At 44.0% G+C, this 25,423-nt stretch overlaps 1 protein-coding gene across 4 annotated transcripts in view; it reads right to left on the bottom strand.

The window, feature by feature from the left end:
* LOC121533484 (semaphorin-6B-like) overlaps positions 1–25,423 on the bottom strand; it is a 163,680-nt gene that overhangs the window by 81,043 nt on the left and 57,214 nt on the right. For all 4 annotated transcript variants that reach the window (XM_041839460.1, XM_045205511.1, XM_045205512.1 and 1 more), the window contains exons 2-5: positions 6,672–6,798; positions 5,353–5,467; positions 1,361–1,421; positions 1,166–1,228 (exon numbers count right to left, since the gene is read on the bottom strand). In XM_041839460.1, coding sequence (XP_041695394.1) covers positions 1,166–1,228; positions 1,361–1,421; positions 5,353–5,467; positions 6,672–6,777 — 345 coding nt within the window. In that variant the 5' untranslated portion in view covers positions 6,778–6,798. The remainder of the gene's footprint in view (positions 1–1,165; positions 1,229–1,360; positions 1,422–5,352; positions 5,468–6,671; positions 6,799–25,423) is intronic.

Raw genomic sequence — 25,423 nt, 5'->3', positions numbered from 1 at the left:
ATTTTTCTTTTACTCTGAAAATGTGGAGTAGGTTGTGTTGATTGGTAGGATTTATTTTTAAGGCAGCAAAATGTGAAGACTGTGAAAGGGGTGTGTTGTCTTTCAATAGTGACTTTAGCTCAGTATTTGAATTATTTATTTTATACAGTCATTTCTGCTCATTTATATCAAGGGTGTCAATCATTTCGGACCCCACTGTGTGTGTGTGCGAGTCTGTGTGTATGAAGGCCAGGGCACAGAGAACAGGATGAGGGGCCGGGTGCTCTTATCTCTGCCTCATTTCCGTGTGACTCACTGCATTACCAGAGTCATTAGGGCCAGGATGGCCTTTTATTCATCTCAGTCAGGCCTGTGGCTCTCCTCAGGGGCATGCAGGTGGGACTGACTCCCCCTCTCTCCCCTCTCTCCCCCATACCCGTCCTTGTCTCCTCCACCTCCCTCTCCCTATTCTCCTTTGTCTCAGGGTGTCTCACACAGATTTGTGTCAGGTGTTATTTTCAGTGTTAAATCAGTCATTTTTCCCTGCCTGGTGGGGATCAACCTGGACTGCCTTCACTCCCCTCACTCTCCCACACAGACACCTTTCAATAATTCCCTGGTCGGTTGGTGTGTGAGCTGGGATAATGTGTTTGAAGTCAGACAGGAGAGGCACTGATCCGTTGTGGGTGGTTGGGAGAGAGAAGGGCTGAGGAGGGAGAGTGGGTGTGTGAGAAATAGCTGAGGTAGTCATGCGTGGGTTGGGTTGACTGTAGGGACTGTTTCACTGTTCATTCTTCGCCACATCTCAGCTCACCTCCTTGGTTTCACCTCCCCCCTCCATTTTTGTGAGGGCACACACCGCAACTGGAATGTCCTGCGGGGCGGCCATGTTTGTAAAGGGTGGGAAGGCTGGACCTGTGAAGTGTGTAATGATTTAGGTGAGCAGGAACACTGGGGTGACACATGGTCGTGCCCCCTTCCGCTAGGTAGAGCCAGCAAGATGCCAGTCAAACCATTGGCACCATGAATGCCCGGCTCCAGGTGGCAAAGTGGGGCCTGTGCCATGTTTCAGTGTGTGTTTGTGTTTTTGTGTTTGTGCGTCTGTGTGCATGTGCGCAAACCTGTAAGTGTGTGTGTGTGTGTGTCTGTGTGTGCGCGAAGCGCGATCATGCATTCCCCAGCTGACCTCGTGCTTGCCCTTCATCCGGCAGGTCCTGATGTCATTTTTGTTGGACTCCCATGTTCTCTTCTACAACAGACAGACACAGAGAGGACAGAGGACAGAGTAGTTAGCCACAGACATTCCAACAGTGTCACCTGAAGCTGGTCAGATAGTACTGTAAGATGTTAATGAGGTGTGTGTTCACGGAGAGGGCCTCACCTTACTGTAGAACATCTCGTCTCCCGCCACATTGTCCAGCTCCACACGGAAAAGGTCATCTCTAACAGACAAAGAGCATGGCAGTCAGCCAACAGTAAGACAAAGCTAAGTCTTAGACAGGCACTCAACTGCACTCCACATGCTCTCGCACATAATGCCTCTACAAATACTCTACTGTCCTATGGACAATTCTGGACATGCTACAGAATAATGGTTGGAGAAGATTAAAGATTGAATCCAAAAATGTAAGAATCCACATAATTTTTGTCTGTTCATACACTGTAAGTTATGAAATATGTGGGCTATATCTATGCAACAATTTACAATAAAATCTGAATAAAACAGATTTGTATTCAGTTCTGTATAATGTGGTTCTGTAATGTGATACATTTCAGGCTATGGGTGATGAATAAAAATGTACAATTGCATAATGAGCGCTAGTTTTTTCCCCTTGGTTTTGTTTAGTCTCATTCGAGTTGACTAAATTTGGTTTTGCTGGGAGGCCTGAATTCTCCATATCTGTCTCACTTGGGAAGAAATTGAATTAATGGATGATTTAATCAAGCAGTTTTCCCGCGTTCATAACCCACCCCCACACAGCAGCACACAATGCCAATGAGAGGCCCCATCATATAATACCATCTCAGTGCATTCATGCTACTCAATGCCCCGCACTGCACTCACCGCTAATGCATAAATAATTATTGTATAACCTTGCCGTGCCTGTGAAAGTGTCTTTCAAATCTGAGTTAGGGCAGGAACCTTAAGGAAGACGCTAACAGCTGATGTTGCATATTGATCAACGGCCTGTATCTACCATGAATAAGATGGAGAGGTTCATGTTGTGCAGAGCTCCTTTCAGACACCAGGCATTGAATGTTCTAATCTGTAAATCTGCCATAGCTGGTATTGCAGCAGTATCGATCTTATCTCCTAGATCCTGCTCTGCCTCCCATCGGCACTGCTCTGCCTTACTTCTCTCATCAGCAGAAGGCAGGCTCTCTCTGAGTGTGTGTGTGTGTCAGAGTTTGCATGCATGTGTGTGTGTGCGTGTGCACTTACATGTGTGTGTGTGTGTGTCAGAGTGTGTGTGCTTGTGTGTACGTGTCTTTGGTGAGGGGAACAGGGTAAGCCTTAGCGCTACTCTAGTAAATTATTCACTGGTGGCTCCTCTAGGTTTGTTAAAAGATTCCCTCCCTAGGTTACCTCCCTCACAATGCAGGACGTGGCTAAGTGGTGTGGATACAATTACTATACACTTACTCTGTGCCTCGCTCATTGGGCTGAGTCAACGTTTAAGCAAGCTACAAACGTTCAAGTAGAGCAGTTTGTGTGGCATATTCACATCTAGAGCACTTCAGCCCTGTCTAGTATTAACATATGAAAATGTGAACAGGCCTCCTAGTCGGTGGGGCTGGCAACCAAGGCTGCTGTGGTTTGAAGAGGCCAGTGAAGATTGTTCTGCGGTCTCTCCTATCTGCCTCTGTCTCCTTCAGGTTGTTTGAATGATGCAAAGCATGAGTCCTGCTCTCTCTGCTTTACTGTTGCATTTTACACTGTTTATGTTACAGGATGCTCAGAAGGCAGGCTAGGCCATCAATCTCCCTGACAACCACTCATAATTCCTCTGACTGGCATTTGAAGACCTGCAAATTTAGTTAATAGATTTGTGTGGATCGCCGTTCATATTTATAGGCAAGAACCCTGTGAACTGTCCAAAGTGGACAACATTTTTTTCCCTCTCAAATGCTATTTTTGGGCCGTTCAGACACTGAGCTTCTCTGAGCCTTTCTGTGCCGTCAGACATTGACTTTGCAGAGAATTCCACTGAAAACAAACTGAGAAACAAACGGAGCATGGCTTTGTGCCCATGGTTGCACCTTTACAATGCAGAAAACCGCTGGTCTCTAGCTCAAACCGTTCAAAACTAAATACCTATTTTACAGGAGCTAAAAAGACCTAAATGACCCCCCGGTGACCTCTGGTGACCTCTGAGGTCAGCGTCTCTCCACGGCCAGCGGCTGGCCAGCGACACTGCTCACTCTCACTCTTCAGCCTATAATGGAGAGATATATTCTACTCCCTCCCTCCTGCTGCAGATGGTAAAATCCTCTTACGGTTTACCACATTTGCAAACCAATTAATAATGTATTGGCCACGTTCCTTGGTAACCTCTCTCTTCTTCAGATGAACACTGCTCAATTGGTTTATTTGTGTGGATTAGTCCAGTGGATCTGGAGCAGTGTGATAGGTCCAGGGAGTCCACACATCTGCTTACAGAGAGGAGAGCACTGGAACGTGGTTAGCTAATACAGTAGAGAGACTAGGTGTGGGTTCTCTCTCTCTCTCTCTCTCTCTCTCTCTCTCTCTCTCTCTCTCTCTCTCTCTCTCTCTCTCTCTCTCTCTCTCTCTCTCTCTCTCTCTCTCTCTCTCTCTCTCTCTCTCTCTCTCTCTCTCTCTCTCTCTCTCTCTCTCTCTCTCTCTCTCTCTCTCTCTCTCTCTCTCTCTCTCTCTCTCTCTCTCTCTCTCTCTCTCTCTCTCTCTCTCTCTCTCTCTCTCTCTCTCTCTCTGTCTCTGTCTCTGTCTCTCTTTCTCTAACTCTCCCTCTCCCTCTCTCTCTCCATCTGTCATCAGCCAGTAAATGGGAGAGGACAGAGCGACAGAGCGGTGGTAGCTTCCCACCGAGTGCTTGGGGCTCGGGTAGGGCTTTAATAGTCCTTGCAGTATGAACACCTATGCTAATGGTGACAGGATTTGGGCTCACTGGAGCCTCTTATCAGGCTAGCCACTCTGCTACAGCTTTCAACCAATCAGCCAGCCTCCCCACAGGTACTCCCTAAAGGCGCCTTTGCACTTTTAAATCTCTCACTGCTTGGCACTCTGCAGCCCAGCTCAACACACACACACACCATCACAGAAACAGGCATGCGTGCACACACTCACTCACACACACACACACACACACACACACACACACACACACACACACACACACACACACACACACACACACACACACACACACACACACACACACACACACTGTCAGGCAAAATAAATCCCCTGCTTTCCACTCAGATCACTTTCTGTCGGGACTGCGAAGTCTGCCATTAACCACTACTTATGTAGAAATATATACATTTACACAGTTGTTATAACAGTAGCATTCTCGTCCCACCAAGCTATTGGATTTCACTATCATCCGGTTCACTGAGACATAGGCATTAGTTGACTTTTTCTATCCTGTAACAGTGTCAAAGTGTTTCCTAGATGTGGTTATGTTTTATCACTAACCTGCAGTCAGACAGGCAGCAGTGACTACATCCCTCCCGTATTTTGGCTTTAGGTTTTATTACTAGACTGTGTAGAGTGTCTGGAGCCGAATGCTGCAGGAATTGACATATTTATTATTAGGATTCTGGATTTGAGGTTAGAGAAACGTCAAAGGCCATAGACTGGGTCATTTCCTGACCCAGTATGGGGCTTCTAATTGGGGATGTCTATGACCTAGCCAACTCTTCTGCTGTAACCACCACCATATGTCTGCCCTACAAATATGAGTATTTTTAATAAGTTCCCAGTAATATTGAGATTGTCTGTGACATTAACTCATCTTTTAGAGAATTAGAAGAAGATTGATTTGTGTTTTCTATTTCTGGTTGGCTCCTGGTTGGAGAGGGCAGACAACATGACTTCCTCAACCTGTGTGACCTCTGGTCAGACCCCACCCACCACAGACTACTGTTTAACCATGGTGAGCACAGGCTCTAGCCAGCCAGACCAGACCACAACTCTTTGGATGTGGGTCAAGTACTCATTTCTATAGCCACGGCCACCACTAGCTCAGAGAAATGTCCTTTGAGAGCTTAGAGATTGATTTGATACAAATGTATTTACATTCAATAGCATTTACTTGAATATGTGACTGATGATACACAGGGTTATAAAAGATGGCTGAATACATTTATGGTTGCTTGTGGCTGGAAACACACCTGGCTCCAATGTAGAGGGTCCGGTTCACCTTGAGGACTCTCTGAATATGCAGTGGCTCCTGTCTCAGGGATGAACGATGTGGCCGACCCAGAAACACTGGGTACCGGTGGACCACTGTTTAGAGAGCGAGAGAGAGAGAGAGAGAGAGAGAGAGAGAGAGAGAGAGAGAGAGAGAGAGAGAGAGAGAGAGAGAGAGAGAGAGAGAGAGAGAGAGAGAGAGAGAGGATGAGAGAGAAGGATGAAAGAGAGAAGGAGGAGAAATCAGTGAGGAAGAGCGAAAAAGAGAGTCAGAAGATGAGAGAGAGGGATGAGAGAGAAAAGAGAGAGGGATGAGAAATAAGGGGAAGAGAGATAAAAAGAGAGAGTTACATCATCTTCCTATCATGATAGTAGTTATCTGGGGGGTGAGCAGAGAAGGGAGAGAGCAGAGGGAGGAGATCCATACATCAGCTGGGTTACCATGGGAGACAGGATCTGCCATCTCTCATTGGCCTCTTCCTTTTTCCTTAGTGTCCTTCCACTATTCTGTCCATCTCTGTTCCCTATCTACCCATCCCAGATAAAGGCCTAAACTGTTGCCTCTCTATATGAGATTGAGTAAAGAAAAATCTCTCCTCCTCCTTCTATGTCCTGTCCTCCCACTATTCTGTCCATATCTGTAATCTACCCATCACAGATAAGCATAGACTGAGGCCCATTATCTACCTTAATCATGCAGGACTTCAGAGACCCTTCTGGTCCTACGTCTTAGCATTGATAGCCTGAGAATGGTTTGAATTCAGCTGGGAGGTGTTTGGCTGATACTATTGAGCTGTGATCAATCATAGTCAGCTCTGTTCTGGTCTGGAGGAGGCTCAGAGTCTGGCCGTCTGTGGGAGCGGCCTGACCTCAATCCCAACTCTGACCTCACACCCACACAACTCACTGACTGCCCTACTCCTCACACCATGCATGTCAGCCCTGACCCCACTTTCACAAGCTACACCCTGCATGTGAGACCCTAACCCTATTTCCACAACCTACAACCTAACACTACACCACACCTTCTGTGTGAGGCACTGACTCTTTCTGACCTGATTTCAGAGCTGATTTCCTGGTGTTTTTACAGTCTTTTATGTCCAACAATGAAAATGAAAAAAAAAAACTATATATATATATATACAATAATATTTTTTGCTCAGAAAACTTCGGGGACCAAAGAAAACCACCCGCGGGCCAAATTTGGGCCGCAGGCCGCCAGTTGGGGAACCCTGCTCTACACCCTGTGAGTGAGAGAGAACCCATACTCTACACACTGGGTATGAGAGAGAGTCGTTACCTTCAGTGGAGATAAAGTTCAGAGGCCCCGGTTCCTCCGGAAACGCAGTGCTGGCCAATCGGAGGAGCCAGAACAGCAGGAAAAAGGGTGGGGCCAGGGTCGACATGGCAGCAGCAGAATACAGCTTCTGTGAAGATAAAGAGAGCGACAGAGAGCAGTCAGTCAGATTAAGCCGTAACAGTGACAGAGCAGTACACACAAACCTAGTGTGACAGGCTCACACTACCATGCACTACACACACTGACTGACTGTCCAGACAAAGCAGGTACCCTATCTGCATTCCCACAACATCTCTCCTTCCAGCTGGACAGAGAGTCAGCCTGAATAGCCTGATCACTGGAGGAGAGCAGCGATCAGGCGACAGGAGCCCAATGACACATGAGACACAGTGGAGGAAGGGTGGTTTACAACAAGAGGGCAGTAGATGGAGAGACAGAGGGAGAGAGAGAGAGAGAGAGAGAGAGAGAGAGAGAGAGAGAGAGAGAGAGAGAGAGAGAGAGAGAGAGAGAGAGAGAGAGAGAGAGAGAGAGAGAGAGAGAGGGAGAAGGCGATGAAGAGGGGAGAGTGAGAGAGAGAGATAAGGAGGCAGGGGAGGGAGTGAGATGGGAAAAATGAGAAACATACAGACAGGAAGAGAAAGAGAGACACATACATAGAGACAAGGAGAAGTGGGAGAGAGAGAGAGTGAGGAGAGAGGCGTGTCAGGCGACTGTTTATTCAAATTAAGATAGTACTTTATTACATCTCTGGCATTTGGGTAAACGGCAGGTATTTTCTTATGAAGACGTACTACAGCAGCCTGAGCAATAAGGAGACGATGGGACAAGATGTAATGCACATGGAAATACAAATGATAGCCAAATTAAGTTAGCGCACTCAATCCATCGAGAAAATTACTCCTGCACTTTGGAAGAGGAAAGCCTTGGGGATTGCTATTGACTGTTGTCATAAACCTCAAACCCCATCACAGAGTAGAACAGAACAGAGCCACTCTTAGTGCTGGAGGTAATGTACGCGGTGTAGTGGCTCTTTATTGTGTATTATGGATAGAGCACTCTCCATGCTTATCATTTTGTCTATCTCTGCCTCTCTTCCTGGATGATTATGCTTCTGTACTTTTCACATAAAAGCTGAGCGTGAGGATGTTTACAAAAATGTGTCACCGGAACAAACGTGTCACCTGAACAAAACATGAACTATTCAAAAATATTTGTAAGGATGCCACTTATTTAGCTTTTTACATGAATACTGTTTACACTGTCAATAATTTGCTTTGAAAATCTAAACAAAAAGCTGTCAGTCACAGTGGCTGACAGCACAAACACAAATTATTGAATGCTTGGGTATTATTCAGAGGTGTAGTGCTGTAGCTATTATCACATTTGAATCTTCAAGGTTGGATTTCTTTATTCAAAACCCTTTTCATATTTTACTGTGGTTACAAATGCATTCCATGACATGGATGCAAATAAAGGCACTTTCATACAGGGGCGTCATGCACCCATTATTTTAGAGGGGGCACGAAGTACTTGAATCATTATGCCTAATTCTATGTAAAACATATGTCTATTTTTCTGCATAGGTTATCAAGCATACCTCTTTACCTGTTCAATTGTCAATTAATGAATGATGCACATTGATTCTTTAATATATTTTATGCCTTAGGAGTTTAGTACAACTGTCACACTGGTATATAGTATCATAACCCAATAATTAAAACAATTTTGGGCCTAGTTAGTAGTCGCCAAAGTTCCGGAACATTTCTTTAAAAATAAAGTTTAGTACAGTGTTTCCACTGCAGTCATTTAGTTGTGGTGCTGCACCACAGCAAAATCATTGCCACCACGGAAAATATGTATGGAACATGAAAACATATTTCTGCCGAGGCACACTTTGAAGATGCTAGAACAGTCCACATTTACTTTTCCTCTGCAAACAAAACGAGTAATGTATAGAAAGAACAGAGAACCCCATAGTAGAATAGTTTATCTTTTTACCTAGTCGGCTTGTTGTGTGTGTTTTATGAGAGAGAAATATTCCTCTCAAGGCGCATTGAAGTTCGAGTGCCATAGGGAGGGAAACATGCATTCTGACAAGCAGGCAATGCACAACAATTCATAATGCAATCCTGGGGAAAACAGCAGTTTTAATGGCCTTCGTTAAAAAGAGGGTGATCCCAGCTTTCCATTCCTACTTTATTTTTTTCTCAACTTAAACCCGGAGTTTTTAGCAGAGGCATGGTTAAGCACTTTACCAAACTTGAGAATGCATAACTATTCACCCCTCCAAAGTCAATACTTTGTAGATCCACCAAATACAGCTGCAAGTCTCTTGGGGTATGTCTCTATAATCTTGGCACATCTAACCACTGGGATTTCTGCCCATTCTTCAAGGCAAAACTGCTCCAGCTCCTTCAAGTTGTATGTGTTCCGCTAGTGTACAGCAATCTTTAAGTCATACCACATATTCTCAATTGGATTGAGGTCTGGGCTTGACTAGGCCATTCCAAGACATTTAAATGTTTCCCCTTAAACCACTCGAGTGTTGCTTTAGCAGTATGCTTAGGGTCATTGTCCTGCTGGAAGGTGAACCTCCGTCCCAGTCTCAAATCTCTGGAAGACTGAAACAGGTTTCCCTCAAGAATTTCCCTGTATTTAGCGCCATCCATCATTCCTTGAATTCTGACCAGTTTCCCAGTCCCTGCCGATGAAAAACATCCCCACAGCATGATGCTGCCACCACCATGCTTCACTTTGGGGATGGTGTTCTCGGGGTGATGAGAGGTGTTGGGTTTGCGCCAGACATAGCATTTTCCTTGATGGCCAAAAAGCTCAATTTTAGTCTCATCTGACCAGAGTACCTTCTTCCATATATTTGGGGAGTCTCCCACATGCCTTTTGGCGAACACCAAACGTGTTTGCTTATTTTGTTCTTTAAGCAATGGCTTTTTTCTGGCCACTATTCCGTAAAGCCCAGCTCTGTGGAGTGTACGGCTTAAAGTGGTCCTATGGACAGATACTCCAATCTTCGCTGTTGAGCTTTGCAGCTCCTTCAGGGTTATCTTTGGTCTCTTTGTTGCCTCTCTGATTAATGCCCTCCTTGCCTGGTCCGTGAATTTTGGTGGTCGGCCCTCTCTTGGCAGGTTTGTTGTGGTGCCATATTCTTTCAATTTTTTAATAATGGATTTAATGGTGCTCCGTGGGATGTTCAAAGTTTCTGATATTTTTTTATAACCCAACCCTGATCTGTTCTTCTCCACAACTTTGTCCCTGACCTGTTTGGAGAGGTCCTTGGTCTTCATGGTGCCGCTTGCTTGATGGTGCCCCTTGCTTAGTGGTGTTGCAGACTCTGGGGTCTTTCAGAACAGGTGTATATATACTGAGATCATGTGACAGATCATGTGACACTTAGATTGCACACAGGTGGACTTTATTTAACTAATTATTGGAGTGAGATCATTTATTTCATTTGGGATATGTATTCCGAGTATATCCACATCACCATCAGACCATTTTATTGGTAAACTACATGGTAATGTAAATTTTTTATTTTTTAGTGATCCAATACGTAATATAGTACATTTATCATAATGTGGTTGTAATCCAGAGTGGTTAGAAAATGTATCTAGATCCTCTATGAGGCTGTGGAGGGATTCAAGTTCTGGATTTAAAAGAAAACATGAATCATCAGCGTACAATGACACCTTTGTTTTTAAGCCCTGGATTTCTAATCCCTTGATATTATCGTTGGATCTGATTTTAATAGCAAACATTTCGATGGCCATAATAAATAGCTAGGCCGATAGTGGACAACCTTGTTTTACTCCTCTTGACAGTTTAAAACTTTCGGAGAAATAGCCATTATTGACTATTTTACACCTAGGGTTACTATACATGATTTTAACTGATTTTATAAGAGATTCTCCAAAACTGAAATGCTCCAGGCATTTATATATAAACTCCAGTCGTACTTTATTAAATGCCTTTTCAAAGTCTGCTATGAATAGCAGGCCTGGTTTCCCAGATTTTTCATAATGTTCTATCGTTTCCAGTACTTGCCTTATATTATCTCCAATGTATCGTCCATGTAAAAAACCTGTCTGATTAGAATGAATAATGTCCGACAATACCTTTTTCATTCTATGCGCTATACATTTTGCTAGAATTTTTGCATCACAACACTGAAGTGTAAGGGGCTTCCAATTTTTTTTATGGACTGGATCTTTATGTTTCCCACTTGTATCCTGTTTCAGTAATAATGAACCTAAAAGGTTAGCTGTGTTAGCCCAGTCGCTATCTTATCAAAGGTCAGTGATACATAGAGCAACCATGTACTGTCTATCTATGGGAACAACTACAAGCAACATTGCTAAAAATTAATAAAATAAAATAAACCTCATAAAATGTTACCTGTAATGCTCTTCTCCTGGAGCCTAATTGTCATCTCCTTTCATACTGTACCTAAATTACAAGGGTTGGATTTGCACTAAACTATTTTATATGTCAGCACTGAAAAGGCATCTACAAAATCTGGTATACGGTTTGCCTCATATACATTGTCTACTGGTATCATTTTAAATTGAGAACATGTAAACAATGTGTGAGTTTAGCTATTCTCTGCTTCAGATGACAGATGCCCATAAGGCCAGTAATGCCATCATAATGTAGGCCTATGGCTGTATTGGTGATGTACGCCATATGACAAGCTGCTAAATGGATTCACATAGCTGATATACTGAGAGAGAGTGACAATCAAATAAAACAGATTGGAGATATTACAACGAGAGAAAAAGGAAACGTTAATTTAAGAATCCAACACAGAAACATTACAGACAGAACCCCTTCCCTTCTTTATTGCAGGATTGTGATATGTGATTAATCAACATTGACACTAGTTCATTTTGAATAATAGTTTAACAATTAAAACAAGTTTAGACACTTCACTTGAAATAATCAACACTTCATCACATCACAGGTTCCCTGTAGCTCAGTTGGTAGAGGATGGCACTTGCAACGCCAGGGTTGTGGGTTCGTTTCCCATGGGCGGCCAGTATGAAAATGTTTGCACTCACTAACTGTAAGTCACTCTGGATAAGAGCGTCTGCTAAATGACTGAAATGTAAAATGTAAATCACTGTCGATGTGCCCTTGAGCAAGGCACTTAACCCTAATTGCTCCTGTAAGTCTCTCTGGATAAGAGCATCTGCTAAAATAAATAAAATAAAAATAAAAACATTCGATAATTGAGTAGTAACAAGTAGGATATTATTACTAAAGCATCATTTCAGGTGAACCCCAAAAAAAACTCCATACTAGCGGTGGCCAACTTTGCTCCACTGATCCCTGATCTACTGGGTGAGCAGACTTCTGTTCCAGCCCAGCAGTAGCACACTTGATTATGAACTCATTAGATTTGATAAGTTGAATCAGGTGTGTTATTGCAGGGCTGAAACAGAACCCAGCATACCTACTGCAGGGTTGGCCTGCTCTAATTGTAATAGGTTTATACATTGTGTGTGATGTTTAACTGCATTTTTGTATACAACATTTGCTAACATAGATAGGCCTACACATATAACCAATGGCATATAGGATACACCCTTAGTCTCTTGGGACATTCATTGGGACCTCTCTCTTCATCTGCAAACAGGCTTTCACAGCGTTCCATATCTGAAGACGGAAAACATCACAAAGAAACAGGCTTCATTATACTCATATTAGACAGCACTGAATATTATGTTGCTATTATACCTCTGTCCTCAAACGTTTTCCCCTCTAGGGACTGGAACTGGAGAATCTTTTCATAATGTCCTCCCACAAAACTACCTGCCTAAGCTATCATTAGCCTACACTCTCCCTTTACTGACAGCTGGAGCTGCAATTTCACCCTCTTCCATGGCTGTTATCTAGAAAAGCATTTGAAAACATTAATTTACAATGATTACATCAAGATAACATTTAATTCACTAGCTAAACAGCTAAAATAGCTAGCAGCTTAGTTGATTTAGCCTACAAAGTTGCATAATGTAGCCAGCTAGCTAGCTAGCTAATAATACATAGTTTTTTAAACAGTTAATAAATGTATTTACTTACATGAATAGGTTCTCCCAATGCCTCCATTTCTTGGGTCCTAACAAAACAAAATAATGGGCAATCTTAACAATATTTTCGGTGGTAGCAAAGCGCTACCAGCAGCCATGTGGACGGATGGAGACAAGAGAAAAAGTATGTTTGTCACCAGTGCGGTTTAGAACGTGTTGTGACGTTTGACTTTACCAGCGTAATCCACTTTAAATTTCAGTAAATATAAATCGCCACACTTGATAACTTGAAAACTAGCACTTGAAACTAGCATAGGCATGGAAAACAGTGACGCACATAACACCAGTGTTGCCAACTCCTCAGTAAGGAAAGTAGCTATTGGCTGTCCTTAAAGTCGCTAGAAGTCGCTAAATGACGTCATCACATAATTTGCATAATTGGCCATGTGCATGTAATTGTGATGGACGCTGTAGGAGAGAGGAATAACGTCGTGGGAGTGACAAGAAGTGAGTAAAAAACACCCTACATTTACATCCCGCCCTTACATTCAGGGTGGGTACAGCCAGCGGCGGCTTCCCGCATGGGTGATTCATTTGCAGTCTGGACACGGAGGGGTGAACATCTCCTGCTCTGACTGCAGCTGGGTGGGACTGCTGCGCGAGGACTGGGCCGCCAGTGAGTGCTTTGGGATGGGGGTAACAAAGCACCCGCTGCTCGTTGAGAAGAGTAAGAATGATATGTGCTTTCACGTCAGAGTCTCCAAAAGTCTCCAATAACACCAGAAAAGTCGCTAGATTTGTCGCTTTTTTGAAAATGTGTCGCTAGAGGGGTCTGAAAACTCGCTAAATATAGCGACGAAGTCGCAAAATTAGCAACACTGCATAACACACAGCACCCCTTCTATGGGCATGTGCGGGGAGGGTTCTTGAAATGTAACATCCAATCAAAATCTTGCCGCTGGGAGCCAGCTGACCATTCCAATCGTTTTTGCAATACACAATTATCCAGACCTCCAAAGGATGCGTGATAACGACATGATTTTGTAGGTATGGCAACGCAAAACTAATTGTAGGGTAACTTGGGGTAAATCGCCAGTAAATTGGGCTCCCGAGTGGCGCAGCGGTCTAAAGCACTGCATCTCTGTGCTAGATGTGTCACTACAGACCCTGGTTCAATTCCAGGCTGTATCACAATCTGGCTGTGATTGGGAGTCCCATAGGGCAGCCCAGTGTTGGCCGGGGTAGGCTATTATTGTAAATAAGAATTTATTCTTAACTGATTTGCCTAGTTAAATAAAAAACATCAAATTATTTTGGGAGGAGTGACTTAAATTCTGATGAGACAGATTACATTTTTAGTTGAGCAAGAGTAGTGGCAACCAGGGAAAGTGTTTGGGGGGGCGGGAGATGGTGACATGAAGTGGTTTCTGTGAGAAGTACAGGCAGGGGGCGTTTTACCCCAAGTTACCATAACACGTAGGCCTACATTATATTCACTGTGTTTATGCAAGTTTTTTGGGACATAAAATTAATCAATATGATGCTAACTAGTTAAAAGATCACATTTGGGATCTAGCTAATGATTAGCTCAACAGGGTAAATACAGATAGGCAACCCCATGCTTCAGTCTATTTATTTATATCCACTATGCTGCTATCAGTTGGGCTACAGGTAATAATGCTTATTGCTAATAGCAAACCTGATAATATTGACCATGCACAGGCTATTGCATGGTCCAATATGTTAAAATAATTTTACCAAATAATTTTACTAATATGTTATTTGGGCTCATTTCTGGAGGTGGAAATTATACTTTAGATGGTGTCAGCATATTTCTTTTTCATTCATTTTGGAGTACATTGTCATTTTTAAAAGTCACCAGAACTGAACTTCTCAGTCCTTCTACATAAAAATGATCCCAACCCCCCGCTACGACCCCGCTCTCCGCGACATTTTCCCCCGCTGCTACAACTTTTTCCAGAGGAAACACTCTGTGTAGTCATTAATTTAACATCTGAAACATTTAAAAACAGGAGCAATCTGAGGGGGCACATGCCTGCTTTCATACACTTCCCACACTCTAATGTTCTCTCCTCAGCATAGCCACACAAGCAGCCATTGTAGAGCCATCTAGCCATCTTTATAATGAGGTGGTGACTCACACACAACTTTATCAGGAGATCTCATCTTAACAAGGCATTGCTCAAATTCCCCTCATTGATGTCAGAACAAGAGAAGGCCCATAACACTAATTGCTCAACACCCAAACCACAAAATTAGAGGAGGATGAGAGAGGAGAGAGTCACAGGCAGATGAAAGGAGGTCATAGGAGAGGAGACAGGGAACGAGAGAGGAGGAGGAGAGAGAAATAAATGTGGAGGAGAATAAAGGGTAGAAGTGGTAAGTCGGTATTACCAGAGATTTCATTGGGTCTATTTATTAATAATGTATGACTAAATGTCAGGTTTCACGCATTTGATTAGCATAATTAGAAACTGAGGGCTATAGCATTTCATGGGACAACAAGCTAAGCAGATACAGAAGACTTCCAGGGGCAAACACAGCGTACAGTTCTAGAGAAAAGTGTTTTCATAATTATGACAAATAGCTGCAGTGGAGTCAATTCAGTGAACAGGGCTAGCCTTTATATTATAGTCCGTGGCCCTTACTTTAACTGTAGCCCCAGTCTACTGTAAAGGATTCCTTAGCATAGTAGTAGGCTATACTGTATTTACTACAATACCCATCCACTCCACCAGGATTTACACTCCGACATTAATTTGTCCACTCCCACAGACCCAGATCAATGTAATTACAGACATTTAGCCAGGTAATTTCCTAAATAAGTAATTAAGAGATAGGTCATTGAGGGTCTGAGAGGGAGGGGCGGCGGCGGGCACAATCTTCAGAATGACCAACGAGGGGCCGCCACTGATGGCTTAGATAACAAATCACTGGGAGATTCAATGACTCCTCAAGTCTTTAGAAATTCTTAATGAGAAGTGATATTGTGCTGATAGACGTATAACAGAGGTCTGACAGACAGACGAGAGGAGGCAAGTAACAGGGAGGAAGTCAGGGATGCAGAGGGTTGAATGTGTGCAATGCAGCATCAGGCTCTGGGTAAACAAAGAGAGTGACCCTATACTCTGGGTTGGGATGCTTAGCATGCATATGGCACAGCTCATACTTGAATGCTTTTGTTCCTTATTATGGTTGCCATGGATTCCCCTCTCTTCTCTCTGCCTTACAGCCTTGGTGCTAATATGTGTACTCTTGAGAAAGTGCTTCCAATACATAGCCCTGAGACACTTGTACTATAAATCACACCTTGGATTGGAGAGCAAACCCAGATTATACATGTCCTTGAAAAATAAAGGATAATGAAATGGGCATGTATTTTGTGGTGTGTCACAGTATTCAGCTGCAGGAGATCGTGTCTTATTATACAGTGGCATCACACGACAAGAGAAACACTGTCTCCACTAGGAGTAAATAGCTGAGCTCTGGTACAAAAAGACAAGCACTAATGACCAGAGTGCCTTTATCAGTGACTTTTACAACCCAGCGATCTAAACTCAATACCATGGGTCAATGTAAAAAAAAAAAAAAAAAAAAGGTCCCATGTAGCTCAGTTGGTAGAGCATGGTGCTTGCAATGCTGAGGTTGTGAGTTTGATTCCCATGGGGGACCAGTACAACAAAAGTATGAAAATGTATGCATTGATTACTGTGATTACTGTATGTCGCTCTGGATAAGAGTATCTGCTAAATTACTAAAATGTAAATGTAAGAATGTATCCAGCAGGCCTACATGGGAACAGTAGAGCCAATGAAATACTGTACTCTGCTTTTCCCCACTACGAATGATTCCCTTTATTGTGCGCTACAAGCCCCACTTCACAGATCTTATAGTGGCTCATTGTCATATAAGTGAGGGGAGGGTGTGCTTTATGGAGTGTGTACAGTAGAATCAATGACAGGCCAGCCTCATCCAGTTTGGATCGCTTTTCAAGTAGCAATAAAAGTGAGAGGAGACTGATAATGAGAAGGAAGAGACGGAATGAGGAAAAATAGAGAAAGTGAATGTGGGAAGGTAAGGGCAGAGAGCAGTCAAGGAATCACGTTGGATATGTGGAAAGTGAAGCCAAAGTATGTGAGGAATGCTTTCATAGGTTGGAGGCTGGGAAAGTCACTGAGAGCGGAAGAGCACAGAGCCAAGACTGGACTGATTCTTTCCCGAGCACACCCTAAATCTGCTCCAGTGACCCGGGACGCTTAACCTCCCCTCGTCTCCTCCTTCTCTCCCTCCCTCCTTCTTCTCCTAACAAGGGACAAGCCAGTCAGCTCAACTCTAAACACTAAACCACCAGGACAGGCTCCGCTCCACAAACTATCGCTCTCACTCACGCCTTCATGTAAAAACCCTGCAGGAATCCAGTCCACTCAACCATAACATGGCTGTTTGCTTGAAGACTGATGTGACTACAGGGTCATTCGCTAGACTATATGTCTATGTCGCAGCGGTCCCCAAACTTTTTTGGCCCGTGACCCCATTTTTATATTTAAAAAAATGTGCGACCCCCACCATGAAAAAATTGGGGCTCTAACAGTCTATTATAAATCAGTCTGACAGTACTTTTGACAGTATTTTAATCTAAATGTAGTATGGTTTGAAGTTACTGAAATACATCCGAAAGGTATTGGGAAGTTCAGAAGATCATCAGGCAATAATTGTGTATGCTCTTCTGTGTAGAAAATAACATCATCATTGATGTTATTTTCCCCAAGTCTGATTTAGTGCCTGGTCTTGTCCACTCTTTTAATGAGCATTGTAGAGGGCTTGTGGGCATTGTAGAGGGAAACAGAAGACACATACATATTCCAGAGAGTCTTATCTTTCAGTAAAGGCACCATAATATTTTGTTAGCTTAAACGGTTCAGAAGAAAGAGCCACATTTGTAGGAAGAAAACAGAAACAGCTCTGTTTATTACAACCACATCTAATGGCTACCAGAGGTTACTGACGTAACCCCAGTTCTATGAACCAAGCGCACTATTTAGTTTTTTCAGAGTTTCTCTTGCGACTTCATTTTCACGACCCCTTGTTTGGGAAACGCTGGTCTGTGGGGTGGAACCGTGGAGAAGATACATGTACCGTAACACCAACAGATATACTGGGTGCTCTGAATGCATTCTTAGAGTGTGTCATCTTTGAACGCACCCATTTCCCATGCATGGGTGACAGAATATAGCTATGTTTATTTATGGGGTGGGAACTATGCATTATCATGCTGAAACATGAGGTGATGGTGGCGGATGAATAGCACGACAATGGGCCTCAGGATCTAGTCATGGCATTCAAATTGCCATCAATAAAATGCAATTGTGTTCGTTATGCCTGTCCATACCATAACCCCACCGCCACCAAGGGGCACTCTGTTCACAACGTTGACATCAGCAAACCGCTCGCCCACACGACGCCATACACACTGGGCCATCTGCCCGGTACAGTTGAAATCGGGATTCATCCGTGAAGAGCACAGTTCTCCAGCGTGCCAGCGGCCATTGAAGGTGAGCATTTGCCCACTGAAGTCAGTTACGACGCTGAACTGTAGTCAGGTCAAGACCCTGGTGAGGACGACGAGCACGCAGATGAGACGGTTTCTGACAGTTTGTGCAGAAATTCTTCGGTTGTGCAAACCTACAGTTGAAATGGTTCAGACAATCCTGCAGGTGAAGAAGCCGGAAGTGGAGGTCCTGGGCTGGCGTGGTTACACGTGGTCTGTGGTTGTGAGGCTGGTTGGATGTACTGCCAAATTCTCTAAAATGACGTTGGAGGCGGCTTATGGTAGAGAAATTAACATTAAATTTTTTGGCAACAGCTATGGTGGACATTCCTGCAGTCAGCATGCCAATTGCACGCTCCCTCAAAACGTGAGACATCTGTTGCATTGTATTGTGTGACAAAACTGCAAATGTTATAGTGGCCTTTTATTGTCCCCATTACAAGGTGCACCTGTGTAATGATCATGCTTCTTGATATGCCACACCTGTCAGGTGGCTGGATTATCTTGGCAAAGGAGAAATGCTCACTAACAGGGATGTAAACAATAAGCTTTTTGTGTGTATGGACATTTCTGGGATCTTTTATTTTAGTTCATGAAACATGGGACCAACACTTCATATTTTTGTTCAGTATATATGGCCTCTTACAGCATGGCTACATCACTTTTCATCTCTGTAGCAGACCCTGGGAACTTTAGTTTCTACTAATTGCAGTTACAAGTCATCATCCTTCAGCATTTATTTGGTTAAGAGCAGAGCTAGAATGTAAGGGCATAGCTGGCTTAGCTGGATTAAGATCATCTTCTACTTTATCTTAGTACAATATACAGTATCTCACTGTTGAGGGTATGCGGTTAGCACTGAGCAGACAGAATTGCAGAGCCATGCCTGGCGGCGTATAAAAGTAATACCTGGGCTTATTGTTGATGAATGGTATTACTATAGTGGTATCTCCAGCCCTATGTCACTCCCATTAACCTTCTCACTCATCATCATTACAACTACTGAGGGGCTGGAAGGAATGAGGAGTGTCTGGGACAGAGCTAGCCAGGAAGAATATGCCAATGTCTGAGAATGCCTAGAGTAGTCTGCAGCTTAATTGTGGGTCTCTGTTTCTAAGTCTTATCATCTCAAGGTGAGCAGGGTGCGAGCAGCACTCTTTCCGGGAGTGGTAACAACCATTAGTAAAAGCTCATCAGATAAATATAGTGTTTATTATGACATTTCAACCTCTAGGTCATCATCGGTTCTATCCGTCCATTATGAACACGTTCCGTCACAGAGAGACATAAATGCATCACAACACAGGAGATAAGAGTGACCTTTAACCCCGGCCCAGTTTATAGCTATAATTAGCAGGTCAGGGATCAGGGAGCGGCATCGTAAATTACACATCAATCAGGAAATACAAGGGGGACTACTTCACGCAGTAAAAGTGAAAGAAAAACATGTTGGAGAGTAACAGGAGAGTACAGCCATACTGTAGTATCCATCACTATGAGCGTCTATAAACCCATGCAAGAGGCTAACAGAGGGGAGATCATCTCCAGCCTGTTATAAATATTAGAGGAACCTGCCTAATGGTTGGGAGGTTTGCAGCATCACACACAATAAACCTTCATGTGATTATTCTCCTAAAATTCCCCCAGGAACATGTATTGTCTTACATACGTCAATACACAGGGAAACTTAATATCTCAACTTGTTCTCATCCAGCCGCCATTTGCTCTTTCGCTCTGTGAATCACGAGGGGAGATGGATTTATTGTAATGGAAACAACGGTCTGGATCTCGGCCTGTCATAGGGATAGGGGAAGGGAGAGGGGAAGGGAGCCTCAAAGCTGTCAAGGTAATCAATTCATCTGTTCTTTTCGGAGGGGGAGGAGATGTCAGAAGGGGGAGAGATACAGAGGGGAAAGTAAGAGAGAAGGGTAGGGAGGAGAAGGGAATGCGAGAGGGAGAAAGAGAGGCAGGACTGTATACATTATGGGATTCAGAACGACACCTCAGTATACTAATTGGGTTTTTCGAGTTCTACAAAACCTCCTTCCTTTTTTCCTTCCTCTCCTTTCCTCACTGTAGAGCTGAATCTGCTGACTGCAGTACTGTTTGGCCATCAGCGCCAAATGAACATGATAAGAAGAAGCCTGCCTAATGGTCGGGAAAGAAGAACACAACAGCAAGGCTAGCAGAACATGCAAAGATAACTTGAATGTGGTCAGTATCTCAACAGAGTCCATGGGTAATAGCAGCAATCGTCTCTTTCTCTTTCTGTCTTCCACATCTAGTTCAGACGGTAACAGCATATTCCAGGAGGAAATCAGCTCAGGAGAAATCTCACTCTCACGCTTCATCAAAAACAATATCTAAAAGCAATTCCCATTTTTGACAGTCTGGTTGGAGACACTAAATGAAATAGAAATGCAGGATATCCTGTTCCCTCACCAGTTGAGACATTCACAGCGTCATGGTAAAGCAGAGATAGATAGAGGAGAGGAGGGGTAGATTCTACAGCCTTCATATCACATAGCACAGCCCCTTGCTGCAGGCAGTCTAACTCCTCTACACATGCAATCAGACACCATCCTGGACACATATTTATTCAGCATCCTGGACACATATTTATTCAGCATTTGTCCATCTGCTCCCCCCCTTCCCCCCATTCCCCCCTCCCCTACTCGCTCACTCTCTGTCTCTATCCATTCCCCTCTATCGTTCTCTCTTTCTCTCCCCTCCCTCTTTCCGTTTCTCTCCTCACTCACTCTCTCTCTTTCTCTATCCAGAAATCAGCCACCTGCTCATGCAATTTAGTGAGATAAATCCCCCAGTATCTATTTTAATAGAGGAGTGTGCAGTCCTGTCTGCCTCTGCCTTCCTTCATTTCTGTATCCTGCCTGGTTTATCTCCCTCTCTGGCGTTCAGGTTGAATTCATGTCAGGTTTCAGACGGTGCACACCTATAGTACATACAGTATACAAGTCCACTGGTAACACCCACACATTGTGTCAATCAAGTAACATTGTAATTTTCAATTAAGCAAAGACAACAGGAATGCAGACGATCACACACTCACACACAAACAAATCTTTCTGTGAGTAGCATGCAGGCATAACTCCCAGCTCTAACTGTGGCTGGTTTGATTCTCCGCACCAGGAATGAGAGGCATGTTAATCAGGGTGGAGGGCTGCCAGCTTAGCCATACACCTCTCTCTCTCTCTCTCTCTCTCTCTCTCTCTCTCTCTCTCTCTCTCTCTCTCTCTCTCTCTCTCCTCTCTCTCTCTCTCTCTCTCTCTCTCTCTCTCTCTCTCTCTCTCTCTCTCTCTCTCTCTCTCTCTCTCTCTCTCTCTCTCTCTCTCTCTCTCTCTCTCTCTCTCTCTCTCTCTCTCTCTCTCTCTCTCTCTCTCTCTCTCTCTCTCTCTCTCTCCTTTTCTGTCTGTCAGTCTCTTTCGCTCCCTTATCTCTCATGTTAACGCCTTTCTATCTCACTCTATCTTTTTACAATGTTCTGTCTCCCTTTGTCTACCATCCCGTTCCATCTATCTTTCTTTCTCTTCTCTCCCTTGTCTTCCATTTCCCTGTCTAATAATGCATTTGTCTCTGTGTTGGTGTGATGAGATTTGTCCTGGGAGGGGTGGTGACGGTGGTAAATAGTTTATTTAGCAGGACTTCGTTAAGATCCCTCATTCCTCTTTCTCTCTCTCTAGCTGACAGTTTTATTGCCCTCCTCTCCTCTTCTCCTCTTGTCTCTCTGCTCACAGCTCCGTACAGCCCCTCTGCGCTGTTTACTACAGCGTTAACAGAGAGCGCGTTATGCTGAGCAAATCTGGGTGGGTGGGAAGTGGGTTGCTGTAGTGATATCAAGAAGTGTGTGTGTGTGTGTGTGTGTCTGTGTGTGTGTGTAGGGGGTTATAGATTGAACCATGTCAGTCAGTCTTGACAGGAAGGTTGTGGGGGCTGGATGGACGGGGAATGTTATATGACAGACAGAAAAGGTTGAATCCAGGTTTAGTGTTTACCGAGCCCATTGCTAGGGAGATGAGAACCTAGGGACAGATTTAGTCATAACAGAATCATAGACTGATAAAACTGCAGCAGCAGCCATTCACAGAAAGCAATAATCATACACATGTTCAGACAGACAGAGAGGGAGGGAAAGATGGAGGAAGAGAAGGAGGGAGGGGGAAGAAAGAAATGAGAGTGCAAAGAAGAAGAGAAGGGTGGAAGAGAGAAAATAAAGAAAGGGGGACTATGGGTGAGTCAAAAAGAGGGGGGAGGAGAGTGTGAAAGAGCGATGCCGAGTCAGAGAAAAAAGCGTGCCCATTCAATAGCTCAGTGTGAACACATATGTGTGGAGGGGAGAGTTCACAAGAGCCACTCACACACCAATAAACAATAGTGTGAGCTGAGTGATGGATTAAAGGAGATGCTTCTATGACCTGAATGACCCCGTCAGAGCCTCCAGAATTATATTATGGTTGACGGCTCCTTTTATTTATTTTAGTTCGCTGGCTTTTCCGCTCCGTCCGCACAATAAATAGGTTTCAAATGACATCCACAGACCCTTCAAAATAATATCACCAGGAGTTCCTGAGTTCTTTTATCGAATCATCCAATAATATCCCCAATTTACATAAGCCGCTGCACTCATGCTCCTCGCCAGTTGGAGGGATATTTGACAATGTCATTTACTACCTGGCATCTCAATGAGTGGATCAAATCAATAAAGCCATTTCACTCCAAACGCAATGGCCTCCACTTAGTTTGGCAATTCAATTCAATAAAGAAGAACAAAAAGTGCAGTAGAAAAGTCTCTGTGGGGTCCAGGCAGTCTAGGTGAGGCTGAAACTATTAGAGAACAATTCATAACAACAGCACTTTAACATGTACAGCTACTGAGTGGCGCAGTGGTCTAAGGCACTGCATCGCAGTGCTAGCTGTGCCACTAGAGATCCTGGTTCGAATCCAGGCTCTGTCGCAGCCGGCCGCGACCGGGAGACTCATGGGCGGCGCACAATTGGCCCAGCGTCGTCCAGGGTAGGGGAGGGAATGGCCGGCAGGGATGTAGCTCAGTTGATAGAGCATGGCGTTTGCAACGCCAGGGTTGTGGGTTTGATTCCCACGGGGGGCCAGTTTGAAAAAAATAATATATATATGTATTCACTAACTGTAAGTCGCTCTGGATAAGAGCGTCTGCTAAATGATGTTAAAATGTAGTCAGTCAGACAGAGAAGAGATGAACAGATCTGTCCTTCATACTTCACAGGAAGGTACTAAAGCCTACGCTGGTTAAGACACAACACAAGGCTGGGTGAGTGGCCTTCTGTCTATACAGTGTACAGGAATGCACACTCATTTATGACTAAAACAATCCCACACAGTCTCATTGCTCACCTCTCATCAAGTCTTGAAAGACCTATGCTTTACAACACACATCCATTGTTCGCCCAGTCTGCTCCTAGAGATTTAAGTGTATTACATTAAACAACAACATTAAATTGTTGTCCAAATCACAGAGTAAGTGATGTGCCATTGATTGGTGTTTTCCCAGGGCCTTCTGACAGGAGGTTCCCTGCTGCTTCTGTTGACAGATGCACCAATTTATGTACACATAAAGGAGAGGGACAAACCAAACCAAGACAACACACAGCAAGACCTGCACAGCTCTCTCAAGACACCCAGATTCCAGAGTGTTCCTTCCAAGTCCCTCAATAAAGACTTACAGTATAATAGATTTCCATTAATCCTGTGTCGCTCATTGTAGTAGCTAAATACAGTGGGGGAAAAAAGTATTTAGTCAGCCACCAATTGTGCAAGTTCTCCCACTTAAAAAGATGAGAGAGGCCTGTAATTTTCATCATAGGTACACGTCAACTATGACAGACAAATTGAGGAAAAAAATTCCAGAAAATCACATTGTAGGATTTTTAATGAATTTATTTGCAAATGATGGTGGAAAATAAGTATTTGGTCACCTACAAACAAGCAAGATTTCTGGCTCTCACAGACCTGTAACGTCTTCTTTAAGAGGCTCCTCTGTCCTCCACTCGTTACCTGTATTAATGGCACCTGTTTGAACTTGTTATCAGTATAAAAGACACCTGTCCACAACCTCAAACAGTCACACTCCAAACTCCACTATGGCCAAGACCAAAGAGCTGTCAAAGGACACCAGAAACAAAATTGTAGACCTGCACCAGGCTGGGAAGACTGAATCTGCAATAGGTAAGCAGCTTGGTTTGAAGAAATCAACTGTGGGAGCAATTATTAGGAAATGGAAGACATACAAGACCACTGATAATCTCCCTCGATCTGGGGCTCTACGCAAGATCTCACCCCGTGGGGTCAAAATGATCACAAGAACGGTGAACAAAAATCCCAGAACCACACGGGGGGGACCTAGTGAATGACCTGCAGAGAGCTGGGACCAAAGTAACAAAGCCTACCATCAGTAACACACTACGCCGCCAGGGACTCAAATCCTGCAGTGCCAAACGTGTCCCCCCTGCTTAAGCCAGTACATGTCCAGGCCCGTCTGAAGTTTGCTAGAGTGCATTTGGATGATCCAGAAGAGGATTGGGAGAATGTCATATGGTCAGATGAAACCAAAATATAACTTTTTTTGGTAAAAACTCAACTCGTCGTGTTTGGAGGACAAAGAATGCTGAGTTGCATCCAAAGAACACCATACCTACTGTGACGCATGGGGTGGAAACATCATGCTTTGGGGCTGTTTTTCTGCAAAGGGACCAGGACGACTGATCCGTGAAAGGAAAGAATGAATGAGGCCATGTATCGTGAGATTTTGAGTGAATACCTCCTTCCATCAGCAAGGGCATTGAAGATGAAACGTGGCTGGGTCTTTCAGCATGACAATGATCCCAAACACACCGCCCGGGCAACGAAGGAGTGGCTTCGTAAGAAGCATTTCAAGGTCCTGGAGTGGCCTAGCCAGTCTCCAGATCTCAACCCCATAGAAAATCTTTGGAGGGAATTGAAAGTCCATGTTGCCCAGCGACAGCCCCAAAACATCACTGCTCTAGAGGAGATCTGCATGGAGGAATGGGCCAAAATACCAGCAACAGTGTGTGAAAACCTTGTGAAGACTTACAGAAAACGTTTGACCTGTGTCATTGCCAACAAAGGGT

Source organism: Coregonus clupeaformis, chromosome 20, assembly GCF_020615455.1.
Source record: "Coregonus clupeaformis isolate EN_2021a chromosome 20, ASM2061545v1, whole genome shotgun sequence".
Lineage (NCBI taxonomy): Eukaryota > Metazoa > Chordata > Actinopteri > Salmoniformes > Salmonidae > Coregonus > Coregonus clupeaformis.
Note: the sequence above shows the minus strand (reverse complement) of the source record. Positions and strands in the feature narration are given on the sequence as shown.